This window comes from Anopheles marshallii, chromosome 2 (assembly GCF_943734725.1).
Source record: "Anopheles marshallii chromosome 2, idAnoMarsDA_429_01, whole genome shotgun sequence".
Taxonomy (NCBI): Eukaryota; Metazoa; Arthropoda; class Insecta; order Diptera; family Culicidae; genus Anopheles; species Anopheles marshallii.
Genome location: NC_071326.1, coordinates 41,355,277 through 41,380,730, shown reverse-complemented (window position 1 = coordinate 41,380,730; position 25,454 = coordinate 41,355,277). Strand labels below are relative to the sequence as shown.

At 49.4% G+C, this 25,454-nt stretch overlaps 2 protein-coding genes and 1 non-coding gene across 3 annotated transcripts; 1 reads left to right on the top strand and 2 right to left on the bottom strand.

The window, feature by feature from the left end:
* Window positions 1-1,581: 1,581 nt before the first annotated feature.
* On the top strand, window positions 1,582-13,463 carry LOC128719078 (bromodomain and WD repeat-containing protein 3). Its single transcript, XM_053812698.1, has 9 exons — window positions 1,582-1,624; window positions 1,872-1,930; window positions 2,032-2,061; window positions 3,158-3,217; window positions 5,257-8,891; window positions 8,960-9,130; window positions 9,296-9,569; window positions 9,661-12,396; window positions 12,687-13,463. The coding sequence occupies exons 1-9, from the start codon at window positions 1,582-1,584 to the stop codon at window positions 13,461-13,463; spliced, it is 7,785 nt and encodes a 2,594-aa protein (XP_053668673.1).
* Window positions 13,464-14,715: 1,252 nt separating this feature from the next.
* Trnad-guc (transfer RNA aspartic acid (anticodon GUC)) lies at window positions 14,716-14,787 on the bottom strand. Its single transcript has one exon. It is a non-coding gene; the product is annotated as a tRNA-Asp (tRNA).
* Window positions 14,788-15,090: 303 nt separating this feature from the next.
* LOC128710136 (uncharacterized) lies at window positions 15,091-24,241 on the bottom strand. Its single transcript, XM_053805178.1, has 10 exons — window positions 24,193-24,241; window positions 22,910-23,103; window positions 21,647-22,835; window positions 21,178-21,571; window positions 20,121-20,340; window positions 19,818-20,046; window positions 18,776-19,749; window positions 15,972-16,283; window positions 15,674-15,914; window positions 15,091-15,587 (listed from the first exon to the last, which is right to left on the bottom strand). The coding sequence occupies exons 1-10, from the start codon at window positions 24,239-24,241 to the stop codon at window positions 15,091-15,093; spliced, it is 4,299 nt and encodes a 1,432-aa protein (XP_053661153.1).
* Window positions 24,242-25,454: the final 1,213 nt, after the last annotated feature.

Genomic DNA, 25,454 nt, shown 5'->3' with positions numbered 1-25,454 from the left:
ATGTTGTTCGAAGAAAAACGGCAAACTATTCACAACATCAACCGCATATCATGTTAAACAGTTGAATAGTTGTGTGCCCCATCTGTTACGGGCCAACACAGAGAGAAAATAAACCATACGATTGCACGAAGAGCTTCTTTTTCCACTATCACACAATTCTGTTTATAGTTGGCTACAGTACGAAGCCAGCCCTTAAAATAGCTCACCCAAAACAAATAAGATTGATTATTTATCATGAGAAGAGGAGACATGGTCTTACCTACACGAATTACTTCCACTAATAAGCATCAGCTGCTGGGTTTGCAGTATTTCTTCCGGGGGAAGAAAATGATCTTTGCAATGATTTTCCGTTTTTCCACTTGCCGCGTTGCACACACTATTACATCGTAGTAAACACCGACAGCTTCACACAGATGACAACTGACCGCAAAATGGAACGAAAAAACAAAGAGTCAAAACAAATCCGTTCCCTTTGCCCCGTAATTATTGACAGGAATTAGTCATTTCTTGCTCGCTTTTCACCGGAAGCAGCACTGAATCTCTGTGTACATGAACGCAATGAATGAAAAAAGGGAACACTTCACTACCGCGGACCGTGGATCGCGAGGACGTAATCACTAAGCAGCCGTCGCCATGATTGTCTTGGCGATTGAAAACATTGCAATCGGTCCCCGCATACACACACATGCACATCTGCATCCACACAGTGCCGTGCCTTTTCTCGCAAGGGTTTGGACGAGAGTGAAAGAAAGAGAGCAGAATTCTATAGGGAACAATAGTTAGCTGTTGGAAAAACTGCGTTTTAACTATGCTAACCAGCAGTGGCACACAGCACTAGCACTTTTTGCACCATGAAAATACTTCACCGACTTCTGCACAGACAAAAACAAAGGTGCTACGCACTGGAAAATCACTATGTTGTACTGCGCGATTACACTTCACAGTTTTCTGCTACGAAACGCACCGAGAAACGGAAAAAAGCATGGTTGCTAGAGATCCGATTTACAATGCTACAAGTTGTTCGAATTTACGGTTACACATATTCTCGGGAACGCACTGTTTTCTTTTGCCCAACAGCAATATTTTATCGCTGTATAAATAATCGACCCTGTTCAGGCACAGCGCCAGTCAGGAATAAAGTGAAATGCTGTCGGTGCTGTCAGTTGACAGATCGAATGTCAACATCGGTGTTGTTAGGCCGCGTCTACACTCCGCTCCTAAAACTACGAGTGGAATCTTTTAATTGCTTTGAATAACAAAGGGATTTCTTTTCACAAAACCGTTTGTACTTTTTGAAGTACTCGCCTTCTTTTAAACAGTCATCCCGCATAGTTCTCACGGGTATAATTCATATGACCAGTTCGTTTGTTTTTTCTCTTTTGGTCGAGTTTGAATGTTTCGAGCAGCCCTGCTTTTAGCTTCGAGCAGCGATGCTTCGACCGTGTGGGCCCGAACGAGCGAACACATTCGTTTTCCGAGCTCAGCGTTAAGTAATGGCGGATGTGTTCGTTCGGTGCTGCGTCAGAAAAATGAAATTTTCAACCTGTGCTGAATGAGTGTGGTGAACGAACTAGTGCAAAAATGGAAGAACAAAGCTTGGTGATGGAAAATATTCTCGTACCAGGTAAGTGGCGTGTCGTGACACGCGTTGCAAGACGTCGGAAATGTTCGAAGCCATACGCCGAGACACAGGGGATGAAGAAGTGAGCTCTAGCCCAGCGCACCCGTGCCTATGTGTGCGTGTATGTGTATGCGATGTGTGGAAAAAGAGACACGGAAGAAGCTAACCCAAAAACATACGCCTGGAATGTTGCTTCATTGTGATTAAATTGTGCACTTTGTAATTGTCCCTTTTTTGTGCTTCCCCATAGAATTATACTTCTTGATTTCCAAATTCTTGGCCAATGGACCGCTGCGTGAAACAGCCAAGGTAAGTGACGCGCTCGATCGACGGAACCCGTAAAACCTGGTTAAATGATTGGCTGTTTGACGTTTTGTTTGTGTTTTGACTCGCCGTTTCTTTATTTACAGGTTTTGGTACAGGAGTTGGAACATTTAGACGTAAGTTTAGACGCTGTTTTGTTGTCATTTCTCGATCTCTCTGCCCCTTGCCTGTATCTCCATTCCTCCCCGTCCCTTGGTCGGTGCTTCCAAAGCTTTGTAATACGGCAAAAAACTAAGAAACAGCGTATCTCTCGCTCCCTCATAAGCAACCTAGCTGTAGGAGAGAAATAGACGACGAATGCTCCTGTTTTATTGCCGACGGGTTTTGTAGCTGTGTGCGTGTATAGGTGAAGCAATGTAAAAATTTTCGATGAAACAACGCAGCGGTGGTGTTCGATTTGCGAAAAAATAGCTAACTACGATCATATTTAATGATAATTGATATCTTCTGTGAAATATCTCATAAATTAATGTTACTTAAGTAATTCAACTTCCAGCGCATAACTGAACAAACACTATTTTTGAGCAAAACTTTTGAACAAACTACATTGCACCGTTTAAAACGGTAGCATCATTAGTAATCATCGAGCACGTGTATTACCCACCCGGCACCTCTTGCCTCTCTTTCCACTCACCTACCTCTCCGGTTGGATTTACCGGCAAACAGGGTCTTTGCCTGCCTCCGCCGTTGCCGTCTTACTGCCCCTTTCCCGCCAGGGGGAAAGCATGCAAGGGAATTCCCAAAGTCTTTGGCGTCTAGGCTAGAGCAAAAACGTCAAACGATGATTTTGAATCACGCGGGAATCTCCCTGTTGGTACATTCGGCCTTGACCTTGTCCTAGTTTAGAGACTTTTTTTCTGCACGGTGATTGTGCCACCTCAAGAGCCATGCATGTTATATCGTTTTATAGCTTTGACTGGAACTTGGTTGCTAAAAATGATGGCCACTGAGAAACCTATCTCCATTTCTCTCACCCTTTCTCCCATGCACCGTACCATCGATGATTCATCGATCCTCATCCTCTATCTACCTCTACCCGCCTCCCCCCCTGCCATGCTCTTCCCATCCATATGTTAGGACAGTTCAATGACATTTAATGTTGTATTTTTGTTTTGATCCCGTCTCCCTCTCTCCGTCACCGGGCATTTCCTGCGTCGCCTTTCCGCTCTCTCACACGTCGGACCGGAACTGGGCAAACGTTTACGGTTACAGATTTTACCACGTCGTCTCGACTGGACCGGTCAGGAGCATCGTCAGTCGTTGGAAGAATTGGTAAGTAAAGCCTGCATTATGTTCGAGTTCACTTTTAATTTCATAATGCTGTTTCCGTGGGTACCGGATGGTCGTTGGGATGGTTTGCTATTAAAAGGGGTCATTTACTACCAACACATAAGCACGCGCCGCGCACTTCGACGGGCTTGAATCGTGCGAACGTGTCAATGGCATCCATGTGCCGCAGGGGCTGCATTGCGTATGTGTTAGTGCGCGGTGCAGCTTTTGACGGCTTTGGTGTCGCCTAGATGTCCGGACCGTTTGAAGGTCGCCGAACCACAATCGGATTGTGATCCGGTGATGTTCTGGCGCTACTTCCGGAATATTTCGAATTCATTCCTCTATGGTTGGGCATTTTTTTGGAGACAAACTTGAAAGTCTCAATGTAATTGGATTGTACTTGTTTCTGGACTTTGACCGTTTGGCACCAGATTATTTACCCATGCCAGAATCCGGAACGTGTAACATCCGGAACCGGATACGTTCCTCTTGCCAAGTTTATTCCGATGTTACATGGCGGCCGCCATATTGGTTTTCTTTGTATTTCGTCATTGTAAAAAGCGATGGAATTGTTTGCGAAAAACGCTTTTGATAACCAACCCTCTGCAGATGGCCATTTCATCAACCCACCCGACGGAAGTGTTCGTTTCCCACCATCCCTCCCTTTCAACCGTCGTTAAATGATTCCAATCGAAACAGCGCCTGCTTCGCTTTGTGCTGGGGTGATGTGTGAGTGTATAGGTAATACTAACACGCAGCTGCTGCTGCGCTGCGTTGAAAGTACTCGACAGTACTTTCGGGAATAAGATTTATTTTTTTATTTAAATATTGTTCACATGGTAAAAGTGTAAAGTGCTCGCATAAAACAATAGAATGTTGTGCTGAAATGAAAGAATGAAAACGGTGTGCTTATGACAAGTTATTGTGTTTGGACGGAACGATGTGTGTATGTGTGTCCCATTCGATGCAAAGTTTATAAAAAGTGCGTTAAATATGGTAAACTACAACAAATATTGCAAAATATTGCTTATGCGTCGCCATTTTAACACGAAATATGAAGAGCAGTTGTGTGTTTTTCCTCTTCTCCGATACTCTTTGTGTGCACCAAGAATGGGAGGCGAGTGTAGCAAATGTGTATTTTTACGAGCGTGGCACTACCACCAACGTACTGTGTGTTGGTATTGAGTGTACGCACGCTGAAGCATCGACTGCTCGAATCAGGGCGAACGGGGCCAACACAGCAACCTTCGAGTTGTGTTCTTTGTGTGTGTTGTTTGGTAGTGAGGATGAGAGTGTGTGAGTAGGGTAGTTTAATTTTGCGCTAGAAGGGGCGCTCCTGCTTTTCATATTGCTTTTTTTTTTATCTTTTTTCAAGACATCGTTCCAACCAAGCTTGAGCCGCAACGGCTTCATCCGTGGAATGGAAATGCATCAAAACAAATGGATGAGATTGTGAAAGCATTTGTTTACAACGTTTCACTGTTGATGTGCATGAAAATCATGAATTAAAAATGACGCTGATATGAATTTTGTCACATGTTTGAAAACCCCTCTTTTTATGGCCCTGAGGTGCTGATCTTAAAATTGTGTTTAAGTTGGTAATTTTTATGAAAATTTTATTGTTTTCGAAGTTAGTTTTTATCTCGCATCGAAAAATCAGACTACGGCAGGGCTGATTTCGTCATGCGATGTATTTCAGTTGTGTGTGTGACGATACAGCACTAACACAAGCTAGCGTTGGGAATATGATGGATTTCGAGCAACCGCGTTGTTGGATGCTCGAAACTGGTGGAACACTTTGAGCGAAAATGAAATTTGATTTTAATGCACGGTATTAGCGTATTAAACGTGGAAGCAAAGTGGAATATGCCCCGTTTGATTATAATTAATATACTTTACACATTTAACTAACTTTACTATTTGGTGTTTATATTTAACGATTCAAAGAATTGATATCATAAGCTGAAATTCATAATTCCAAAGGATTCCATAGTGGACAAATTGTGATTAATTTTTCTTCCCTTTGATTAAAATTTCAGGAAAGAAAATATCCTCATGTTGGACCAGAGCATTTACTGGAAATATGCTGTCGCATCGGACCACTGTTGGACAAGGCACTGCCTCCGGCCGTACCCGGCGTCCTGTCTATACTTGGAGCCGGACGGCAGAATTTATTACGTACGAAAGAAAGTGTATCCCGGCCACGGCAGCTGATCGATTACTACACCCGCCAGCATGATCGACCACTGAGTGATGTAGTGAATCGAAACAACACACACAATTTCGTGAAGGTGCTGTACGGGCGGGAAAGTGCGGGGCCACTAACGCGCCGTCAGGCTATCCCGACTTCATTCTATTCGAAGCAAACGCTACAAAGGCGTACCCTTGGTCACCTGTCCGCGGTGTACTGTGTGCTGTTCGATCGTACAGGAAAGTACATAATTACCGCGGCGGACGACTTCCTCGTCAAGCTATGGTCAGCCATCGACGGACGACTGTTGGCCACGTTCCGTGGTGCGTCGGCCGAAATCACTGATATAGCCATCAACCTTGATAACACGATGCTGGCGGCCGGTTCGCTGGATCGCATATTACGCGTCTGGGATCTACAGTTCGGTGGCCCAATTGCGGTACTTTCCGGCCACACGGGTATGATAACGTCGGTCAACTTTTGCCCTTCACCGAAGACGGATCTACGCTTTCTGGTAACCACAAGCACGGATGGTTCGGTAGCATTTTGGGAGTATACTACGCGAAACGGAAAGACCATTTTCTCGTCAAAACCTACTTCCTACCACGAGAAATTGCGCCCTGGCCAGGCACAGATGATTTGCGCATCGTTTTCACCCGGTGGTATCTTTATGGCGGCTGGTTCGGCAGATCATCATGTCCGTGTGTACCTGATGTCGGAAGATGGTCCCAAACGTATCCTAGAGACAGAATCGCATTTGGACACGGTCGATTCGATACAGTGGGCCCACAATGGACTGTGCTTTATCTCAGGTAGCAAGGATGGTACGGCGTTGGTGTGGCATTTTGAATCGCAGCAGTGGAAATCGATACGGCTGAACATGGGCGATCGACTGCCGAGCTGTCCACCCGTAAACGCGGAAGATAATGTGAAGTTAAAAGTGACGATGGTGTCATGGGACAATACAGACAACTGGGTCATCACGGCGGTGAATGATTTTACGATCAAGGTGTGGAATGCGAACACGGGCAAGCTGCATCGAGTGTTACGCGGCCACACAAACGAAATATATGTGCTCGAGTCCCATCAGAAGGATTCTGGCGTGTTACTTTCGGCCGGACACGACGGTCAGTTGTTTATCTGGGACATCGTACAGGGCGTGTCGATGGCGAACTTTGTCAACAAGATCGACGATCACTGTGAGGGAGGCATTTACGATGCAAAGTGGTCCCCGGATGGTATGATGATCGCGGCAACTGATTCGCACGGTCATATCCTAATGTTCGGTTATGGGTCCGGGCACGAGAAATTAAAACAACTGCCACAGGAGTTGTTCTTTCACACTGACTACCGACCGCTGATAAGGGACTCGGCTCTGCATGTGATGGACGAACAGACACAAATGATGCCCCATTTGATGCCACCACCGTTTCTGGTCGATATTGACGGTAATCCGTACCCACCGGCATTGCAGCGATTAGTGCCCGGGCGGGAAAATTGTCCCACGGATCAGCTGATACCGAACATCAGTGTGGGAGGTGAAGGAGCTGATATACAGCAACCGGCAGCTGCTCAGCCAGGACCACAGGAGGTCGCGGGTGGTGCGTATTCTAATATTGATCGCATGATCGAAGCCCTTGCGAACCGACGGCAGGGTGGGGCTGATAGGGGCGCTCCAGGGGAGGAACATCAAGCGCCCGATTCAAACAATGATCGTGCGCGTGGAGATGAAGCTGGCGGAGCCTTCCAGCTTGGTAATGCACGGCCTGCTAACAACCCCAATCAGGCTGGTGGAAGGAATGCACAGCGTGGTTTTGGATCTGCCGGAAATTGGCACCGTACCGAGGAAGGCTTTAAGTTCCACCGGCGTCAGTACGTGCGACCAATGAGCTATTCTGCTATGGTGAATCTAAAACAACGCGTTTACTCAGCCGGCATACAAGAGCAAGAAGTGTATCGGCGTGAGATGCGCCGTCGCCCAGTGATGATCAACACTGCCAACAGTGCGTCTTCTTCCGGCGGGCCGTCATCCCTCGGAAATCGGCGAGCGGCCCGTGCTGGTGGAGGCGCCAATCGTTCGCTACGGCGTGCCAACGGTGAGGGTGGTGCGAACGGAGCAAGACCTGCGTACCGCACGCGAGCTGTACGCGAAAACGAACCAGCACCCGAACCAGATGAAGATGATGCGCACGAAGAACAGAACGAATCATCATCGTCTGAGTCGAGTAACAGTGATTATTCTACCGCCATCGAGGAGAAGCTGGATTTGTCCGGAAGCAGTTCGAGTGATACGGCAAGTTCCGACTATTCGGACTGGGTGTCACACGAACCGGGTCGCAATTTGGAGCCACCGAAGCGATCGAAACGTAAACATGTCCAGCGACGTGCGTACTCGCCACCAGATCCCGACCAACCTGGCCCGAGTCATGCGACGCCAGGTACTAGTGGTACAGTAGGTGGCAGACGTCGTTCGACCAAAGTACGTAAGATACCTTTGACGCGTGATGGTGAAATTCCTGAACAGTACCGACCGCCCGAATGGTTGTCGGAAGTGATCCCAAGAAAAGCGCCATATTACCCACAGATGGGCGATGAGGTCGTGTATTTCCGGCAGGGTCACCAGCGTTACCTAGAGGCCGTGCGAACGAAAACTGTGTATAACCTAGGTAACCGTTGTGAACCCTGGGCAACAATGGATATTCAGGCACACGAACTATGCAAAGTAATCGGAATAAAATACGAGATTCGACCTCCACGATTGTGTTGCCTGAAATTGGCGATAATTACGGAGGATGGTGAATTAACCGGCCGCTCGTTTGCGATAAAGTATCACGATATGCCGGACGTGCTTGACTTCCTGGTGCTGAAGCAAACGTTTGATACATCGGTGGGACGGAGTTGGGGTCCAGGAGATCGGTTCCGCTGTATGATCGAGGACGTGTGGTGGACCGGTCAGATCGAATCTCACAATCAGCTGTCGCCAGATTTCCCCGACTCACTATTCATGTGTTTCCGAGTGCGCTGGGACAATGGCGAGTACGAGCTGATGAGCCCGTGGGATCTCGAACCAGTGGACGAAGCACGGCAGCCGGAAGAAGTGGGCGGGGCGGTACCGGTGCTGCCAGAAGAACTGCAGGCTACGTTATATCAACCAAAGCCGGAAGAATGGCCGCGGGGTGATCGTGATGCGTCGTGCCGGCGTATTATCGCAGGATTGGAGCAAGTGATGGGACTTGCGATTGCGGATCTCTTTCTTGCACCAGTCGATCTCAATATCTATCCGGAGTATGCGTTTGTGGTGGAGTATCCAATCGATTTGAACACAATCAAGTCTCGCTTCGAAAATCACTTCTATCGGCGTATCACGTCAGCACAGTTTGACGTTCGCTATCTGGCGACGAATGCAGAAAAGTTCAACGAATCGCACAGCACGATCGTGCGGAACGCGCGCATCATCACCGATCTGTGTCTGCGCATACTGAGGTAAGTTGTTGAGAATGGTAGACAATATAACAAACAGCGAATAAACATTCATGAAACTCCATTTACAGTGATCTCAATGAAATCGATGTACCGGCCGTTTATCATCAACTGGTTGATACATACCTGTCATCCGATTCGGAGACTGAAAGACATCGACCTGGTCCATCGTCAAACTCTACTGCAGGTGCTGGTCCATCCGGAAGCGGTATCTCAAGCAATCGACGAACGGGTTCGCGAAGGTAATTTCCCGAAATTTATAATTTTTCCTATAATCAATCGTACTCACATATTTTGGAATTATTTGAGTACCGAATAGTAGTTACTTGATAGCCAAAGATGCAAATGGAAGACAAAACTGCATCACCATTCACCTAACGTTCTCCGTCATTATTTATCTTTCATAGATCGAGACGTCTAGTACCAGAAGGTGATTGGCGAGTTGATTGTCGGGAGCTGTTGGAAATGATTTGGCAGTGTGATGATTCGGAACCGTTCCGTGAACCGGTCGACACGATAGAACACCCCGACTATCTACAGATTATCGATACGCCAATGGACCTGCGCACGATCAAAGAGGATTTGTTGGGTGGAAATTACGATACGCCGTATGATTTCTGCAAAGACATGCGTCTCATCTTTCAAAACTCTCGCAATTACAACACAAACAAACGATCGAGGGTGAGTATCGAGAAAGCGTCACAACAAACTATCTATAAGATGGTATGAACGTGAAAAGGACACTGCTAAGCATGTTTTTGTTTTGTTTTAGATCTACTCGATGACCCTTCGACTGAGCACCTTGTTTGAGGCACACATAAAGGCTGTAATCTACAACTGGAAGTCTGCTCGTAGGCGTAATCGGAGTAATGGCAATCATGATCTTTCCACAACTGGAGGTAGCAGTGGTCTAGCATCTTCGACGAAAAGGCGTCGCCGAGATCAGCGGGACGGGGCAGGTCCTAGCAGCAGCCGAAGAGGTGGTGCAGCGTTAAATAGCAGCTCAGGAAGTGGAATGAACACAAGTGGGAGTTCTTCGCGTACCACTGCCAGCCACAATACGGCACAGTCTGATGAGGACGATGATGATGACGACGACGAAGAGGAAGATGGTCGTATGGCTAAAAATCGATCCGGAAAGCGTACACGCAACGGTGGAATGTTAACTTCGTCCACATCTCGACGCGGTCAATCATCGTCAACCATGGGCGGCTCGAATGGTGTATCGTCATCGTCGGCAGGAGGAATAGGTAACAGTAACAATGTGATAGATCCGCTAGCAATGCCGGGTCCGAGTAGTAGCCGCACCAGTCGAGCAGCAGCAACCAGTGGTGCACGCATGCTAACACGTCGTGGCCGCAGGTCACAGGACGAAGACGAAGAGGAAGAAGAGGCGGCAAGCAGTGATGAGTCTGATGTGAGCACTAGCGATTCGAGTAGCGAATCGGACAGCGATGATGATGATGATGATGATAGCACGGGTGTGCCGGTTTCGCATCGCGCCGATTACGATTCAGGTGAAATGTACAATCCATACAAACCGCGTAAACGATCGCAACAGAAGAAGAAACAAAAGAAAAGGAAGAAGGTTCATCGAAAAGCGGGCAAGCATACAGTGGTCAGTTCGACAACCAAACGGAAACGTCCCGGTGTGTTGGATGACACAATGGTGGCAGGCAGTAGCAGCGGAAGACGTGTTTCGGCAGCAGTGCGTGCTGTAAGACAGGATCTCTTTGAAACCTCTGCCCAAGCGGGGGTGGTTGCTGGTGAAATAAGTGGAACACGATCGCTTCGTAATGGTGGGGTCGTACCTAGCATTGCTCCATCCAGAACAGTAACCGATGGGGGAAACGAAGAAGCTGGTCCGTCGGGACAACACGATAACAGCAAGCCAAAGACTGCGCTGGGTAGCAAGCGGCCGCGCAGAAGCACCCGACATCAAATGGATGATACGACCAATGAAGATGATGATGACGATGATAGTGGAGATGATGCGGGAGGCGAAGGAAGAAACACAGTGGAAAGCGGTGAAGGTCGATCTATTCGTGGACCGGCAATGAAACGTAGTCGTAACCGCTATGAATCCGATCACAGCTACCACAAGGAACGTCCAAAAACGGCACGAATCGTTTCCGACTCGGACAACGACAACATCGGCGAACCGTCTCGATCGACTAGGGGCAGCGTACGGCGAGCACAAGCCGAATGGGGCAAGAGTGAGGACAGTTTGGAGGACCGGAACAATGAGGACGACGATGGAGATGATGACGACGATGATGATGGTGATGACGTAGTGCGCAACAGCAGACATGCCGGTGCTAGGAAACTTCGCTCAGAGAATGATGATGAAGATGAGGACGAAGATGAGGATATTCGTGTAGGGCGCAATACACGCCAGACGGCACCATCTTCGTCTTCGAGTGTGACGCCCGCTCGACGCATGAGAGCTCGCAAGCTCCCGTCCGATCTCGACCAGAGTCCGGAAGAAACCAGCAACATTAGCAAGCGTAGTTCGGCAACGCAACGAGCACAGCGTACAGCAGCGGGACAAAATCATTCAAACACGAGACAAACTGCTTCGTCCAGTGGTACCCGCAACAATTGGTATGCCAGTGAGAGCGATAATGATGTTAACCACTCGGCGGGAACCGCAAGTCCTGCAGTTGCTTCGACCAGTTTCCATTCCGTGCGCTCTTCTCGCCGTTTGATTGTTGAAACCTCCTCTAGTGCGGTAGTGACCGCCAATGGTTCTGCCAGTGGGTCGTCAATGGTGCGGCGAACGATAACCAGCACCACCGTGGCATCAAGTCGGCGATTGCGAGGCATGGAAGTGAGCGCATCTAGTGGTACTGCTACTCCACCACCGCACACCGTAGATCATAATTACGGTGAGCCAGGTCCATCGTCTGCTGCCTCATCGAGCGCTACGGGTGGGATATCTGGTACGTCCACCAGTGCTCATGCATCCAATGTCGCAACAGTTAGTGGTGTTAGCGCCATAAGACGTACTCGAACACGTAGCACGGTACTATCCCGCCATCAACGAAACCCTGACGAGCTTGATCAGAGCGTTACGTTGCAGGAAGCTCGCCAAGACGTGAACGATGCGGTCGGAACAGATGGAAGTGATGAGGATGATAATCAACCCTTAAGGATGGCAACGGGTCTGAGATCATCACGGTCCAACACGGCAAGGCAATTACGATCGCGCACAGGTGGTGAAGGTTGTACACCTTTGAAGAGGAAATCCACGCGTATTTCTTCATCCCACGAAGAGGATCTGCAGGAAGAGGGTGCAGATGCCAGTGATGACAGCGATGATTCAGATGACGATAATACGCCCCTGCACATGATGGCGGGATCATCGTCCAGGACGCGTAGTGGCCGCTCCCAAACTGCGTCAATTGCTGGAACACCGAAAAAGACCGACAGCACATCGTTCGGTAGCCGCATGGCGGCGCATCGAACAAGACGGAAAGAACGGTATACATCAGATGAAGAATATGAGGTGAGAATGAATGAAAATATGAAACGCTTATGATTTTCATGTCTCGATTTCTAGAGATAATTTATGTTTTATTTACTCTCATTTCCTTCCTCATGGTTTAGTTACATATGAACATCTTACTGCGCCAAATACTTTCACTTTTAGTGTCGTTTGGACATTGTTCCATGTATCCGATTTTCTTTTTACATAATTCTTTATTTCATCTTTGTTTTATATTCGCTATTGTAGACTTATTAGTATCTAACATTACTAATGTTTGTCATAATAATTCGTAATATTTGATTCTTTAGGCTCCCGGTCCCTCGAGTGGAAGATCAACGCGAAAGTTGAAACGTCCTCGGTACAACGAAGAATCGGAAGAGGAAGATGAGGACGTTCGTCGGAGTGACAACAATCATCATAGTCGAGCGCAACGGAATGCAACACGCCAACGGCCACGAGTGATGAGGCGGGACGACAACGAGGACGATGAGGACAACGACGACGAAGAGGACGATATTGCGCGAGCGCTTGCAAACATTCGGCAACGGTCCCGTCGGCAGATAGCCTCCTCGTCCACGGCCCAGCACGACGGTGATGCATCGAACACAACAGCGGCCAACAATGGTAGTACCAATAGTCATAGTAATAGGGTGGTGGATAACCATCATCATCACAACACAACACAACAGCAACCGTATCATCATGCTCCTCCTCCTTCTCGCCATCAGTCAGCAACCGGCAACCATCAGCAACGACGCGATATCGACGAAGCTGAGCACAGCAGGCTGCGGCACCAGCAACATCACCCTCCTCATCGCAGCAATGGTGGTCGTCTGCCGCGTAACGCCAACATCCATCTGGAACATACGCTTGGTGGGGATGATAATGTAGCGGGACCTTCGTTAAGATACTCAAGAGGACGCGACGGACACCATCATCGTGACAGCGATGAGGATGATGACGGAGTACAGGATGACGATCAATTGGAGAATGATACCGATGCCACCACGTTGGTAACCAGTGTCAGTAGTCGTGGTCGTATTCGTCGGATTAATCCACGTGTGCGAAAAATTTTCGGCGAATAGTACTACGCCCCGGACGATTCTGCATGGGAGGAAACCAATAGCAGCACCAGTGAGGAAGGACTTTCAGCATTGAATAGCACGGGCACGATACAGCATCATCCGTTCGATCAGTGTGTGGAGGAGCTATTGCTGCACGATGCGACTACTACTACTACTACCACGGTGAGCAGCCTCGACGTACAGGTAGACGATGTGGTGTATGACATCGGTGAGGTGATGATGTTTTCCGCAAGTCCATCTGGTGCTACCATTGAGGAACTGGAGTTCATTCTAGGTACTTAAGGAGCATCATTTAAATCTACCTTGTATCTACAAAACAAAACGAAAAACAGTTGTCCTACACCGTGTCCCCTGTTCTCCATTACTGTTGTTAGCCATTTCCGTCGGTGAACGTTATCGCGTAAAAACGTGTAAGACTGATTATTAGAGCGAAACGTTTGTGTATCGTGCGAGCCGATGGCATTCCGTTCTTGCTTTTGTGGTCGGATTATATTAGTTCGATCGGTTTCTATTTGTCATAAATTCCGACCTATCTCATCTGCTGCAAGAATCGGACACTTTCTTTCCTGTATTGATAGACCGACCGATACACTACTACTTTGAGCTTCACAGCCGTGTGAACAAAGCATATTAAAAACTTAAACATACAATTGAAAAAAGAAGGAACGCGGGAATAGTTTCGCCTACTTTTGTAAAATATACATAGTTTACGGTTAATTTCCTTACGTAGCAAAGTAATTATTATAAATAGTAGAACTCCCCCCGTAAGCACTGCAAAGAGTATATAAAACGAAAATGTAAATGTAAAATTAGCGCAGCGTCAAAACGAGCCGATCGTCGCACGTTGTATTCGTTGCCGCGTAGTGAAAGAAGGGAATTGCACGCGTATTCGAGGATGCAGCGAATTTGTGTGGTTTTCTACTCTATTACCGGATGTAAGCACAGTACAGTACGAACTAATGCCTATTAATGGTACCCCCTCGTTAAACACTAAGAGTAAAACGCATATTAAGAGTGTCTCTGTGTCGCGTATTTGAGGAAACAAAAGTAACTAATAGATTCGAAGCGGTAAAGTGCTAAAGAGAAATAATAAATCGAGGAAAAGTATGAAAACAAAGATTTGCATGCAGTTGGAAAATTAATTTTAATGTTAAAAAATACACTTCAAATAATATTTTTTATAGAATCTAGGTAAAATTAAAAGGATAGTAAGTCAAAAGAAGAGTTCTCTCTACGGAAAAAATGTTTCTCCCTCCCCGACGGGGAATCGAACCCCGGTCTCCCGCGTGACAGGCGGGGATACTTACCACTATACTATCGAGGACCTTGCGGAGGGGTGAGTTAAATGCGTATTTCAAACACATCTAGTAACCCTAATCACGATCAACCATCTTCTGCTTGATCATGAGTGTTGATAAATAACTGCTATATGTAGTTAATTTTGTTGAAAGTTTTTTTTTATTATTATCATCTACTATATTCTAACGTAGAATACGAACAAATGCTTGCAGGCACTGTTACCTAACGCTGCGCTGCGTGGTGCACCATACGCGCGCACGTACACATATACACTCTGGTCCGTCGGATTTTGACGGACGGTGTTCCTTACTCAGTCGAACGATTTCTGCTACTCGCGATCACTGCACAGACCACACATCTGGCCCTTGTGTACGGTCGGTAGCAGCAGATTGACAATACCGGCCGGTCCGTACTGTACGACAGCTCCATTGAGCTGGTTTTCAACCACCAGCACACCCTCCCGATCGATGTACACCCGGAAGTCGTAGAATTCGTCATCGGGTGGATACTGATAAACGATATTGCGGAGGTCGATCAGCTGCTCATCGTTAATGTTCACAGTCATGGTAGGCGAGAAGGTGGTGCCGTTACTGTTGACCGCACCCGTACCAGAACCCGGTTCGTAGATCAAATAGTTACCGCCTGTGTAGATCTGCACGCCCTTCTGGTCGTCCAGCACCAGGATGGCCATTTTGGGTGTGAGCGAGCAGTCGGCGGTCAGCAGAAAGCTGTCGCGCACCCGATACTCGTCCCGGATCTCGTTCGTCAGCTGCAGGATGCGATCGTTAAAAGTCGTCAACTTGTTGTGGATCAAGCTGCAGACACCTGACGAGTGAGCAATACAAACAAAAAAAAACACAACCAATCAGTGATAAAGTTCCGCACGCTTGCACCAACTCATCGGAACTTACTGAGGAACCCGTACTCGATCCGTGACGTGTAGGAATGTTGCATTTTCACATTGTGATAGAACCGCGACGGGAACCAAATAGTGCCACCGTTGATCTGGATTTCCGTATCGTTCGACCACTGCAGAACGCGGGCTTGCACATCGATATGGTCGGTGATGTTGAGCGTATGCACACGCCCAGGCACTACTGCCGAAACAGCGTGATCCAACCGGTGCAACAACATATCGATCCAGGAAGGAAGCTATAAAGACAAGCATAATGAATCTCCCCGAAACGGAATTTCGCGGCGCGGCCATACCTTCGTGAACGTAAAACGCCCATCAAGCCCAGTAACCGTCGTCAGCGGGCTGAACCGATCTGCCCGGCAGTCGCCGGAAAATGGCGGTGGTGTAAGGCGTAGAATTTCCTTCGGACAGCTGCGGTCCTTCGTGTCCAGGGCGCGATAGATTCGCTCGACATAATCCGGCAGATGGTACGACACGTTGAACGCAATCCGCGGTTCTTTGGGGCACTGTTTCGGTACCTTCGTTTCGCCGAACACGACCTCGCCCGTAAGCTGGAAGGGCCGCTGCAGGAACACTAGCGGGCGATAATCCGCCGAAAAGCACATCTACAACGACAGATCGAAAACATTCCTTTGTAGCGAGGTGTAATGGTATTGTTTCTTTCGTTTTATGCACACTTTTATCCTTCGGAAAGCAACCAGTATGTGTCGCCATGGCAACAGAACTGTTTGGTTGCTGCCTGTTGGTGTGCCACGCTGCTTAGCATATTGCACCATTGCCTTGGAACTTTCGTTTTTTCCGTTTTGCTCACGTGCACAGACTGTCGCTAACAGCTCAGTAGTCATTGAAGTGTTGTGACATCGTCATTCAAGGCAAAACCACCAAACGAGCAGGTTGCGAACCGTAGCAGGGTCTAAATTTGCAGTGAATTTCAGAGCAGGCTTCTGGCAAAATCCCGATACCTGAGAGCGGTGCGGTGTGAGCAAACCACAAAGCAGAGTGTCATATTTCGTCGCATTCGGAAGTACGCCACTTGAAAAAGCCCTACAAGGTCGGGTGAAGTGTACGGCGGCTATTCAACCAGCCACGATGGCTTCGGTAAGTGGAATCGAGAATCGACTTTGTATAGCATTGAGATGAAATATATTCATCCCTCCCATTGCCTGCTAGCTGGAGCAAAAGCGTGAGGCATTCCGGAAGTATCTCGAATCCGCGGGTGCCATCGATTGTCTAAGCAAGGCGCTGATTCGTCTGTACCAGGAAGACCACAAACCGGAAGACGCCTGCAAGTTCATCCGGCAGGTGCTGTGTGAAAACTGTCCCACCGACGAGCAGGTCGCGGAAAGTATGGAGGAGCTAGCCGCAGCCCGCAAACGGATCCAGCAACTTGAACGCGAAAATCGCGGACTTGTGCTCAACGTTCGCCGAACGGCTAGCGAAACCAATCTCGCACTCGATACCGGTCTGCAGGAGCTGGCAGAGGACGAAGGGTGTCGCTCGCTGCTGAAAACACATCTCACCCAAGAGCTGCTCGGGAAGCTGAGGGAGGTAAAAACGCCGACGTACAAATCGACCCTGCTAGATTGCGTCCAGTCCGGGCTGAAGAATCGGGATTCGCACGTGGGGCTGTATGCGGCCGATCCTACGGCATACAGCGTGTTTGCCGAGCTGTTTGACCCCCTGATCGTGGAGTATCATATGGGGTTCGGTGCGGAGGATAAACAGCCGGACCTCAGCTGGGGAGACCCGACGGAGCTGGAGAATCCGGATGCCGAGGGGCAGTATGTCGTATCGACGCGTGTCCGTTGCGCGCGGTCGGTGGAAGGATTCCCGTACCATCCGCGCATGCAGGAAGATCAGTACGAAGAAATCTACCAGAAGGTGCACGCCGCAGTACAGAATCTGCCGGAAGAATTGCAGGGCGAGCTGCATCTGTTGGAAGCGCTCGATGCGGGCAAAAGGTTGGAGTTGACCGAGGGCCACTATCTGTTCAAGGAGTGCGACCGTTTTCTGGCCGAAGCACAGGCCGGCCGCTTCTTCCCGGCTGGACGAGCCATCCTTCTGAATGAGGCAAAAACGTTCGTGGTGTGGGTTAACGAGGAGGACCACTTGCGTATTATCTCGATGCAGGACGGTGCCGATATCGGTGAGTAGCGGTGTGTCGGTTGTTTTCCGCAAATCGGCCTTACATTTGATGCTTACTCTCCGCAGCGCAAGTGTATCAACGGTTCATTACCGCGCTGGAAACGCTGGACAAACACATCCCCTTCCAACGGGACGAACGTCTCGGGTATCTTACCTTCTGCCCGACCAACCTCGGCACGGCTATTCGCGCCTCGGTGCACATTCGCCTGCCGAAACTAAGCAGTGACAAGGCCCGGCTGGAGGAGGCGGCCGCTGCACACAAACTCCAGATACGCGGTGTGCACGGCGAGCACACGGACACCGACGGTGGCATACTCGATGTGTCGAACAAGCGGCGTCTCGGGCTGACGGAGTTTGAGGCCGTCAAGGAAATGGTGGACGGTGTGAGGGCGTTGATTGCGCTGGAAAAGGAGTTGGAAGCGGGTGGTGCTGATGCTGCCGCTGAAGCCGTCGGCGAGGCAGAGCCCGCAGCCGAATAAGAAATCGACAACAAAATCTTGCTTGTTGCTATTAGGAAAATCCGCCTTTAAAAGCAAATTCGCTTCGAACTAGTCGTTCTGCTAGTACAATCAATGCCGGGCCCAGCGGCATGTTCATGTTACGCTGGCCATAGCTTTAGTTGCGCATCCCAAATAAACCAAGGTTCATAACAGTTAAGCTGCGGCACTCTCCCTCCCTGGGTGGTATGCACATCTGCACAGATACGGCTGGCACAATTAAAAACAACTCGATTGTCCACTGCGGAGAAATGCAATCACCCAATCCCGGCCGTGCTGATATTGGCCGGGGTGCGCAAAAAATTGACCCCACTCTGATTGAGTTTAATTCAATTGAAAAACGAACGCCAGTCCACGCGTGCGCCAAGATGGATCCCGGCCGGTGGAGCATGGTGCCGTACAAGAACCCAACCCACCCACTCTCGCACCCCCCCACACTCCCCTTTTTAACGTACCTTCCAGTTGGAACTGTTCCATTCGTGGCGTGTAAGCGAGAAGAATATCCGCGCTGCCCGGTCACACTTGAAGTTGGTGTACTGTGACACGATGTCCCATTTGTGCAGTACCTTCACCTCGTCCCGGCTGCCTTCCGGTTTCGGAATGGTGTGGGCAAGGATCAGATTCACCCGCAGCACCTCGTTTTCCGGCACGGACGGCTGTTTCGAGTAGTTCTGGGTGTCCCATTTGAGCGTACCCTGCAGGAGCGTTTTCTGATCGTTCGCAATCAGCAGCGTCAGGTGTTTGTCGCGTCCGATGTGGATCGTGTTCAGCTGTATCAGGCTGACGATGCGCAGCAGGTTGTTGACCAGCGAGAACGGGGCTTTCGTCAGCACCTTCGCATTGTCCAGTATGTCCGTTTCGAGCATGAACATCACGTTGTCCTTGGTGTAATCTTGGTGCACCCTGGCGAGCAGCTGAATGCCCAGATCGTCGATCCGGTACCCATACTTGGCAATATCTTCCTCCTTCGGTTCGAGTGTCTCCGCTGCCGTGGAACCGTTTGCCGGCGTGTTGCGCGTACGGCTCTTCAGCGAGATGCCGCTGGTCATGTTCTCCGGACGGTAGAAGCTGTAGCTGATCGATTTACCCGCAATGTCCCACACGATCTCGTTGTTCACCGGTATGTACACCAGGAAGCCTTGCTCGCGGATGGTGGAATATTCCACATCGTTGATGGGGTTGTAGCTGCGAATCTTTACGACTGCGTAGGAAGAGTAACGCACGTCCACCTGGTTGCTGCGCGCCACCTTGTCCATCAGCATCGTCTGCTGCGTGGTGTTGCCGCGAACCGTCGCCAGCACGGTGTTCTCGATAAGGATGTCGGCCGGCGTGCCCAGCAGCGTCGGGAGCGCGTACTTGATCATGAACGGGCGCCGTACGATCTGCATATTCACGTGGCTATCCCTCAGCAGATTAATCCGATTGATGACTGAAAGTGATGAGAAACTGTTCGTACAAGCCACATATTCCCCGGTTCGACTCCGGCACATTACTCACTGTTTCCGTCGGTTAGATTGTGGAAGGTAGTTTGATTGAGATGGTAACAGAGGACGGTTTTACCCTCAAACTGGACGATGAACTCGAAATGTAACGGCGTTGGACTAATGGTGGATAGCTTCATCGATTTCAGTATGCTGCTCAACCGATCCAGCCGCAGATGGCTTGAGTTGAACGTCGTCAGTCGGTTGATGACGGCGTCACTCAATCCACGCGCTTTAATGTACAGCTGTGGACGGTACACAAAATTAGGTTAGTTCGCCAAACCTAACGATGGGCCGATTGGGACGACCAGACACTCACCCCTAGTTGGCCCGTAAACCTGCCAAGGGCCTCCGTATCGAACTTGAACGAAGCGATCATCGGTAGATCCGTTTGATGGCTACCGATCAGCATGGTCTGCAACATCGAGCCGATGTGGAACTTGCGATCGCGGTAGTCAAACAGATAGTTACCAGTGACCCAATACTTGGGCGCTGGTGCATCCGGTAGTTGGCGGGTCATGTATGCGAGAAGTAACTTGCTAGAAGCGAAAAATTGAAAGCAAATCCTCGATTTGAACTTACTTACTAACTTATCAGGCAAAACAACCGCTTCCCGGTCTTAGTCTGCTGGGGAAGTCCTCTAAACCGCTCAAGGTCTAGCTCCGTCTTCAGACAATCGTTTATCCTGGCCTTCCTGGCGGACACATCAATGCCATCACATCCTTCTTAATTTGGGCCTACCACGCCTCCTTTGTCCGTGAGGATGACTTAAAAGAACTTTACGGGTTTAGTCGTCCGGTGTCATTATCACCACGAGACTAGCCAACCAGAGCCTAGCGAGTCTATAATATGAGCATCTCGAACGCTGCTAAGAGGATTTCGTCAGTTATAGACAAAGTCAATGTCGCAGAGGCATATGTGAGTACTGAAACTATATAAGTTCTATAAAATCTCGATAGCGCGTATCTCAATATCAATATTATTGTCGATGCTGACTTTTGACTCAAGAAAGGTGAAATTTAGGACGATTTCAAAAGTGCTGTCACCTGTCTTAAGCAACTCCTGCGTGCGTTAGGATTTGCTGTCAAGGCCGCTAGTGGTGGATGTACTAAATTAGACTTTTGCCTAGGTAATCTATATCCCGAGACCGCCTGCACAATCCTTCCTACGTAGGAGATCTGTAAACCTCTGATGTCTACATCTTCAGCATGTTCCAATATCTGGATTGACTTATAGAAGATGGTCCCCAAAGTTTCCACTTCCAAATCGCGAATGCCCCTTGTTAGCGCTGGGCTGTAGAGTGCACCAGGCTAGTCCGCCCATCGCCCCAAACCCAATCCCAAATTCTCCCTATTATCCCAAACTCTCGTACTTACAGATGCTGGTAGCAAGGATAGGTCGTTTCGGAGATGCTCAGTACGGTCGTGCGATAGAAGTTGATCATATGCGGATCGTTCTCCGTCTTTATCACACTGTACAGCCCCAGTAACCGCCCGGGCGTCGGATTGGAGAACAGCAGCATCGTAAATGCGGCCACCCGCAGCTGCAACGGGCTGGTGCGCGAGTGAAAGATTGGCCAGTACGTTTCGTACACCTGGTTCGGGCGCAAATGGGCCGTCGGCAGCAGGGCCAACATGGCCAGAAAGCGGATGTCGGTGTTTTGCGGATAGTCTGCCCGAATGATTGGATCCAAATATTCGGCCACGTTTTCCAGCTGCAGGTTACCCAACCCCTCCAGGTAGAGCATCTGCTGCTCGTACTCGAAACTATCTGTTGCAAGAAAGGGCAAAATGCACAGTAGGGGAGTTGATCGGGCGAAAAGGGACCAGCGAAACGCATACTTACTCAGGAACAGGTCGAAGTACATCTTGACGTACTTCTCGAACGTGTCCGCAGTCAGTTTCCCCGCCACGAACGTGTTGTAGATCATGGTGGCGTAACTGAGCACCGCCGCATGCTTTATGTCCGGTCGATCCGCGCCCACTTCCAGGAACACCTCACACTCCTTTACCAACTCTTGCGACGGTTCCGCCATGTAGAACGGTAGCGAGATCAGCAACTGTACCGCCGTCATCGGGTTAACCTGCTTGTTCATGATGAGATCGCGCGTGAGCAGTATGGTGGAGGTCGTACCAGTGCGCGGCACTATCTCGAGAAAGATGTTTCGGGCCGTTTCCTGCCGATACGATGTACCGAGATCGATCTCCTCGTACAGCTGCTTCAGCGTTTCCAAATCCATCGTGCCCATCAGCCGGATGATTTCCGACACCGTTTCGTCGTACGGTTCCTTCAGCTTGTTGTCCACCGTCTCTAGATTGTCCGCCATCGCGTTCAGCAGGCTGGCAGTGCGGTTTATTAGCTTCTCTTTCGATTTGGGACTGCGGCCACCGGTCGCCTCGAGATCGGGGCTCTCGAACAGGATCGGACTGAACAGATATGCCATTCCATTGACAATGTCCACCACCGGCCGGCCGGGCGTTTCGTCCAACACCTGGTGCTGCTCGTACCGCAAAACCACACGCGAATACAGGAACTGAGGGTAGTACGACTCCAGCGTCCGAATGTTGGTGCGCATGGTGCCATCGAGCTCGGTCAGCATGTAGCGGTAGGATTCGATCTTACGCAGCTTGTAGTTGGCGATGCGGGACGTGATCGCCTGCGGCTGTTTGTTCGGGATGCAGTGATTCTGCGGTATATTGCTGCGCGTCAGGTAGATCGCACCGCGGTAGATCGTACACCGGTCCATGCCGTACGTTTTCGAAATCTCGAACACGTTCGATTTGTTCACGACGAAGTATTCGGTCGGGCAGCTGCCGAAGATGCCCTGCTCATCGACAACGTACGCCCCGGGACCATCGCCGTGCGCCTGCAGCAGTGAGGCCAGCGCACGCTTGATGTTCGCCGACCAGATCGGTTCGCTCTGCTTGAACTGGATGCTGAGGATCGTATCGTTTGCGATCGCTATGCGGAACGGTTCCAGCAATGCGGACACATCACCCTCGCTCTGTGGGATGTGATGGCGATCGAGCTCGATCTATCGCGTGCAACGAAGGGGTAGTGTGAGCAGAACACTTCTTTCACTGCTGTTACGGCGGGAGTGTAACTTACCTGTGCGGCTAGATTTTTCGCATCATAACGATGGACTCGCAGGTAACCGTTCAGGTACCACATGTAGTTATCGGTCGCATGCACATCCGGTACGAGAGTCACATCCGTTTCCAGCCGGTACCGGATATCGTAGTTTGGTGGAAAGATGTCGAACGCATTGCTGCGATCAATGAGTACCGGCAGTATGATCACAACTGGAATAGCACGCAAGCATAATGATACACGGTGAGTCGTAGTGAAATGAACTCTTCAAATAATGTCAGTAATTGTGGTCATACGGGACAGCCCGGTGGTGTATTGGTAGCGGCGCAGGTCGCCACCACGACAGGGACCGGTCCAAAATCCCATTCGCACCAATCTCTACCCACTACACACACGCTATTGGTAAGCCAGAAATGGTCAGCCCCTTTTAAAAGACCCCCTAGAGGTTGTTGTGCCGATAAAGGCAAAAGCATTTATTACCAGCGTGTGTGGTGTGTGGTGGGCGATTTGTTTAGATTATGGAAAAGTTAATTTACAAATATTTTGAAAGCAACTCCTTTGCAGCTTTGTAAATTGATAACGCGCGGTGGGTAAATCCGGTGCAAAACAACCATCGTTAGGCAAAATTATCAAACAAACAAATGCTGCTATATGCAACACTTTCTAAAGTGGGAAATTTCCACCCCCCCAGATCGTGTCAAACAAAAACCGGCACATTTAAGCCAAAATTTCCTCAAGGACCTCTCGCGGATAAGAAGATCCTGCTGCTGATAACAACAAGATGACCCATCAGTGTATGTGCCTTTCTTTTTATTAATGAACGCATTTCCTCGTGCGTACAGTTCCAGTTGCTTCCATCAGCATCTCCGATGCCGTCTCGGGGGCCTGGAAAACGCAATTAAAACGCTGTCAAGAGGTCAACGATGAGCGGATCACGAGACTGCCGGCAAAAGATGGGCGGGCGAAAACGCGCCGCACTGGAGCATAATTCTTGTGCCCTTCTTTCCTGCGCGGTCTTCGATGAGCAGGAGGACACTGGTGTGGAATGTTGTGCAAATGCATTACACGATGCCACGCATTCCAGTCCACCGTAAGCGATAAGGCACTATCACCAGCCGGCGGTATACAAACGCACATACACACACACACAGTGGAAGCGGGTTGTGGTCCCGGGGTTTTGAACTTGGCGTCCACTGTGCGAGGCTTTCGGCAGGAAACTTTGTTATCTTCGGTGTGTCGTGGCTTGTGAAATGTTTGAGAAGCGACCACACAGGGTAAGAATTTCGGAAACAGCTACTAACCCCACACTAGCACCGGAAGTCGTCGATTGGCTGGAATGGTCGAACCCATCCTGACGGAGATAGTGTCACAGCTTATCACACACTGTTTTTTCGTTTCTTCTTCAAAGTACTGATCACTGAGAACACCGTTGGACACCATTAATCAAACGGAAATGCAACTCAAATCATCTTGCAGATGGACACACGTAACACAACGGACCCGGGCCCACACTTGTGTTTTCAATTTCTTTCGGGACTTCACCTTCGCCTGCGCTTGAGATCACTCCGAACTGGGCGATAGTCGCGACATAACTGACGACCAGCATCGATCGTCTTGGTTTTATCCAGCCCACGGCTGCTGGGACATCACCTAGCAGGGATGGGTTGGAGGCGCTTGTCAATTGTCCAATCGCTGGTCGTCGATGCGTTGGCAAAGGCACTTAACCACACTTCTGATCGGTGACGTCGTGACCCCGGAGGTTATTCATTCGCAGCGAGGGAAGCTCGCTTACACCACAACCAACCACGACGAGACGACGTTTCGTTCAGACAACCGGCACCACAACCGTCTGCGTGCGCGCGATCGGACGGCACACAACTGACTCTGGTTGTATGGTTTGCTTCCAGCAGAAGTGGCGCCGGGTCCCTGCACTGGAAGCAAGGAAAACAAAACGACCAAATCGTAAGATCGCTCGGGAAAGGTACGGAATCGTGGGGCGGGGGGAGGAGTTTGAAATGAGTAAATACCAAGAAACGCTGATAAGATTTTTTTTCGTCTGACGGGTTTCAAACGTGGTCCTTCGGTTCCGGCCCGGCACAATCGCGCAAAACTGTTGACCCACAGCGGTGACGAATGATGCAACTGCCGCTCATGGGGCGGAAAAATGAATGACAGGAATGTAAATGAAAAGAAGTAGATTTGATTAAAGGAAAAAATTGGCGGTGGGTCAATGCAATCGCGCACTATTTGGGGGAATCTCGTGATTCCATTAGCCCACCCGCGGTCAATAAAGAGATGCTATTTTTGGGATGCGCCTTTCATCGATGTTTTGCAAGGACGACGGACGGGAAAGCACTACGGAACAGTGCCAGTTGATGCCTGCATGACATCATCGTCGTTCGCTACATTCGGGGCATTGCAGTTGATTGAAATCATTTAACAGATTTGGCCCGTGTTTTGGGAAAGAATGTTGCTTCTTAGTTGGCTTTTTTACAGTTAAGCATGTAGCGATACAACCAGGATTCTCAATCGTTCGTTTAAGGGTCTACTGATTATCAGTCTC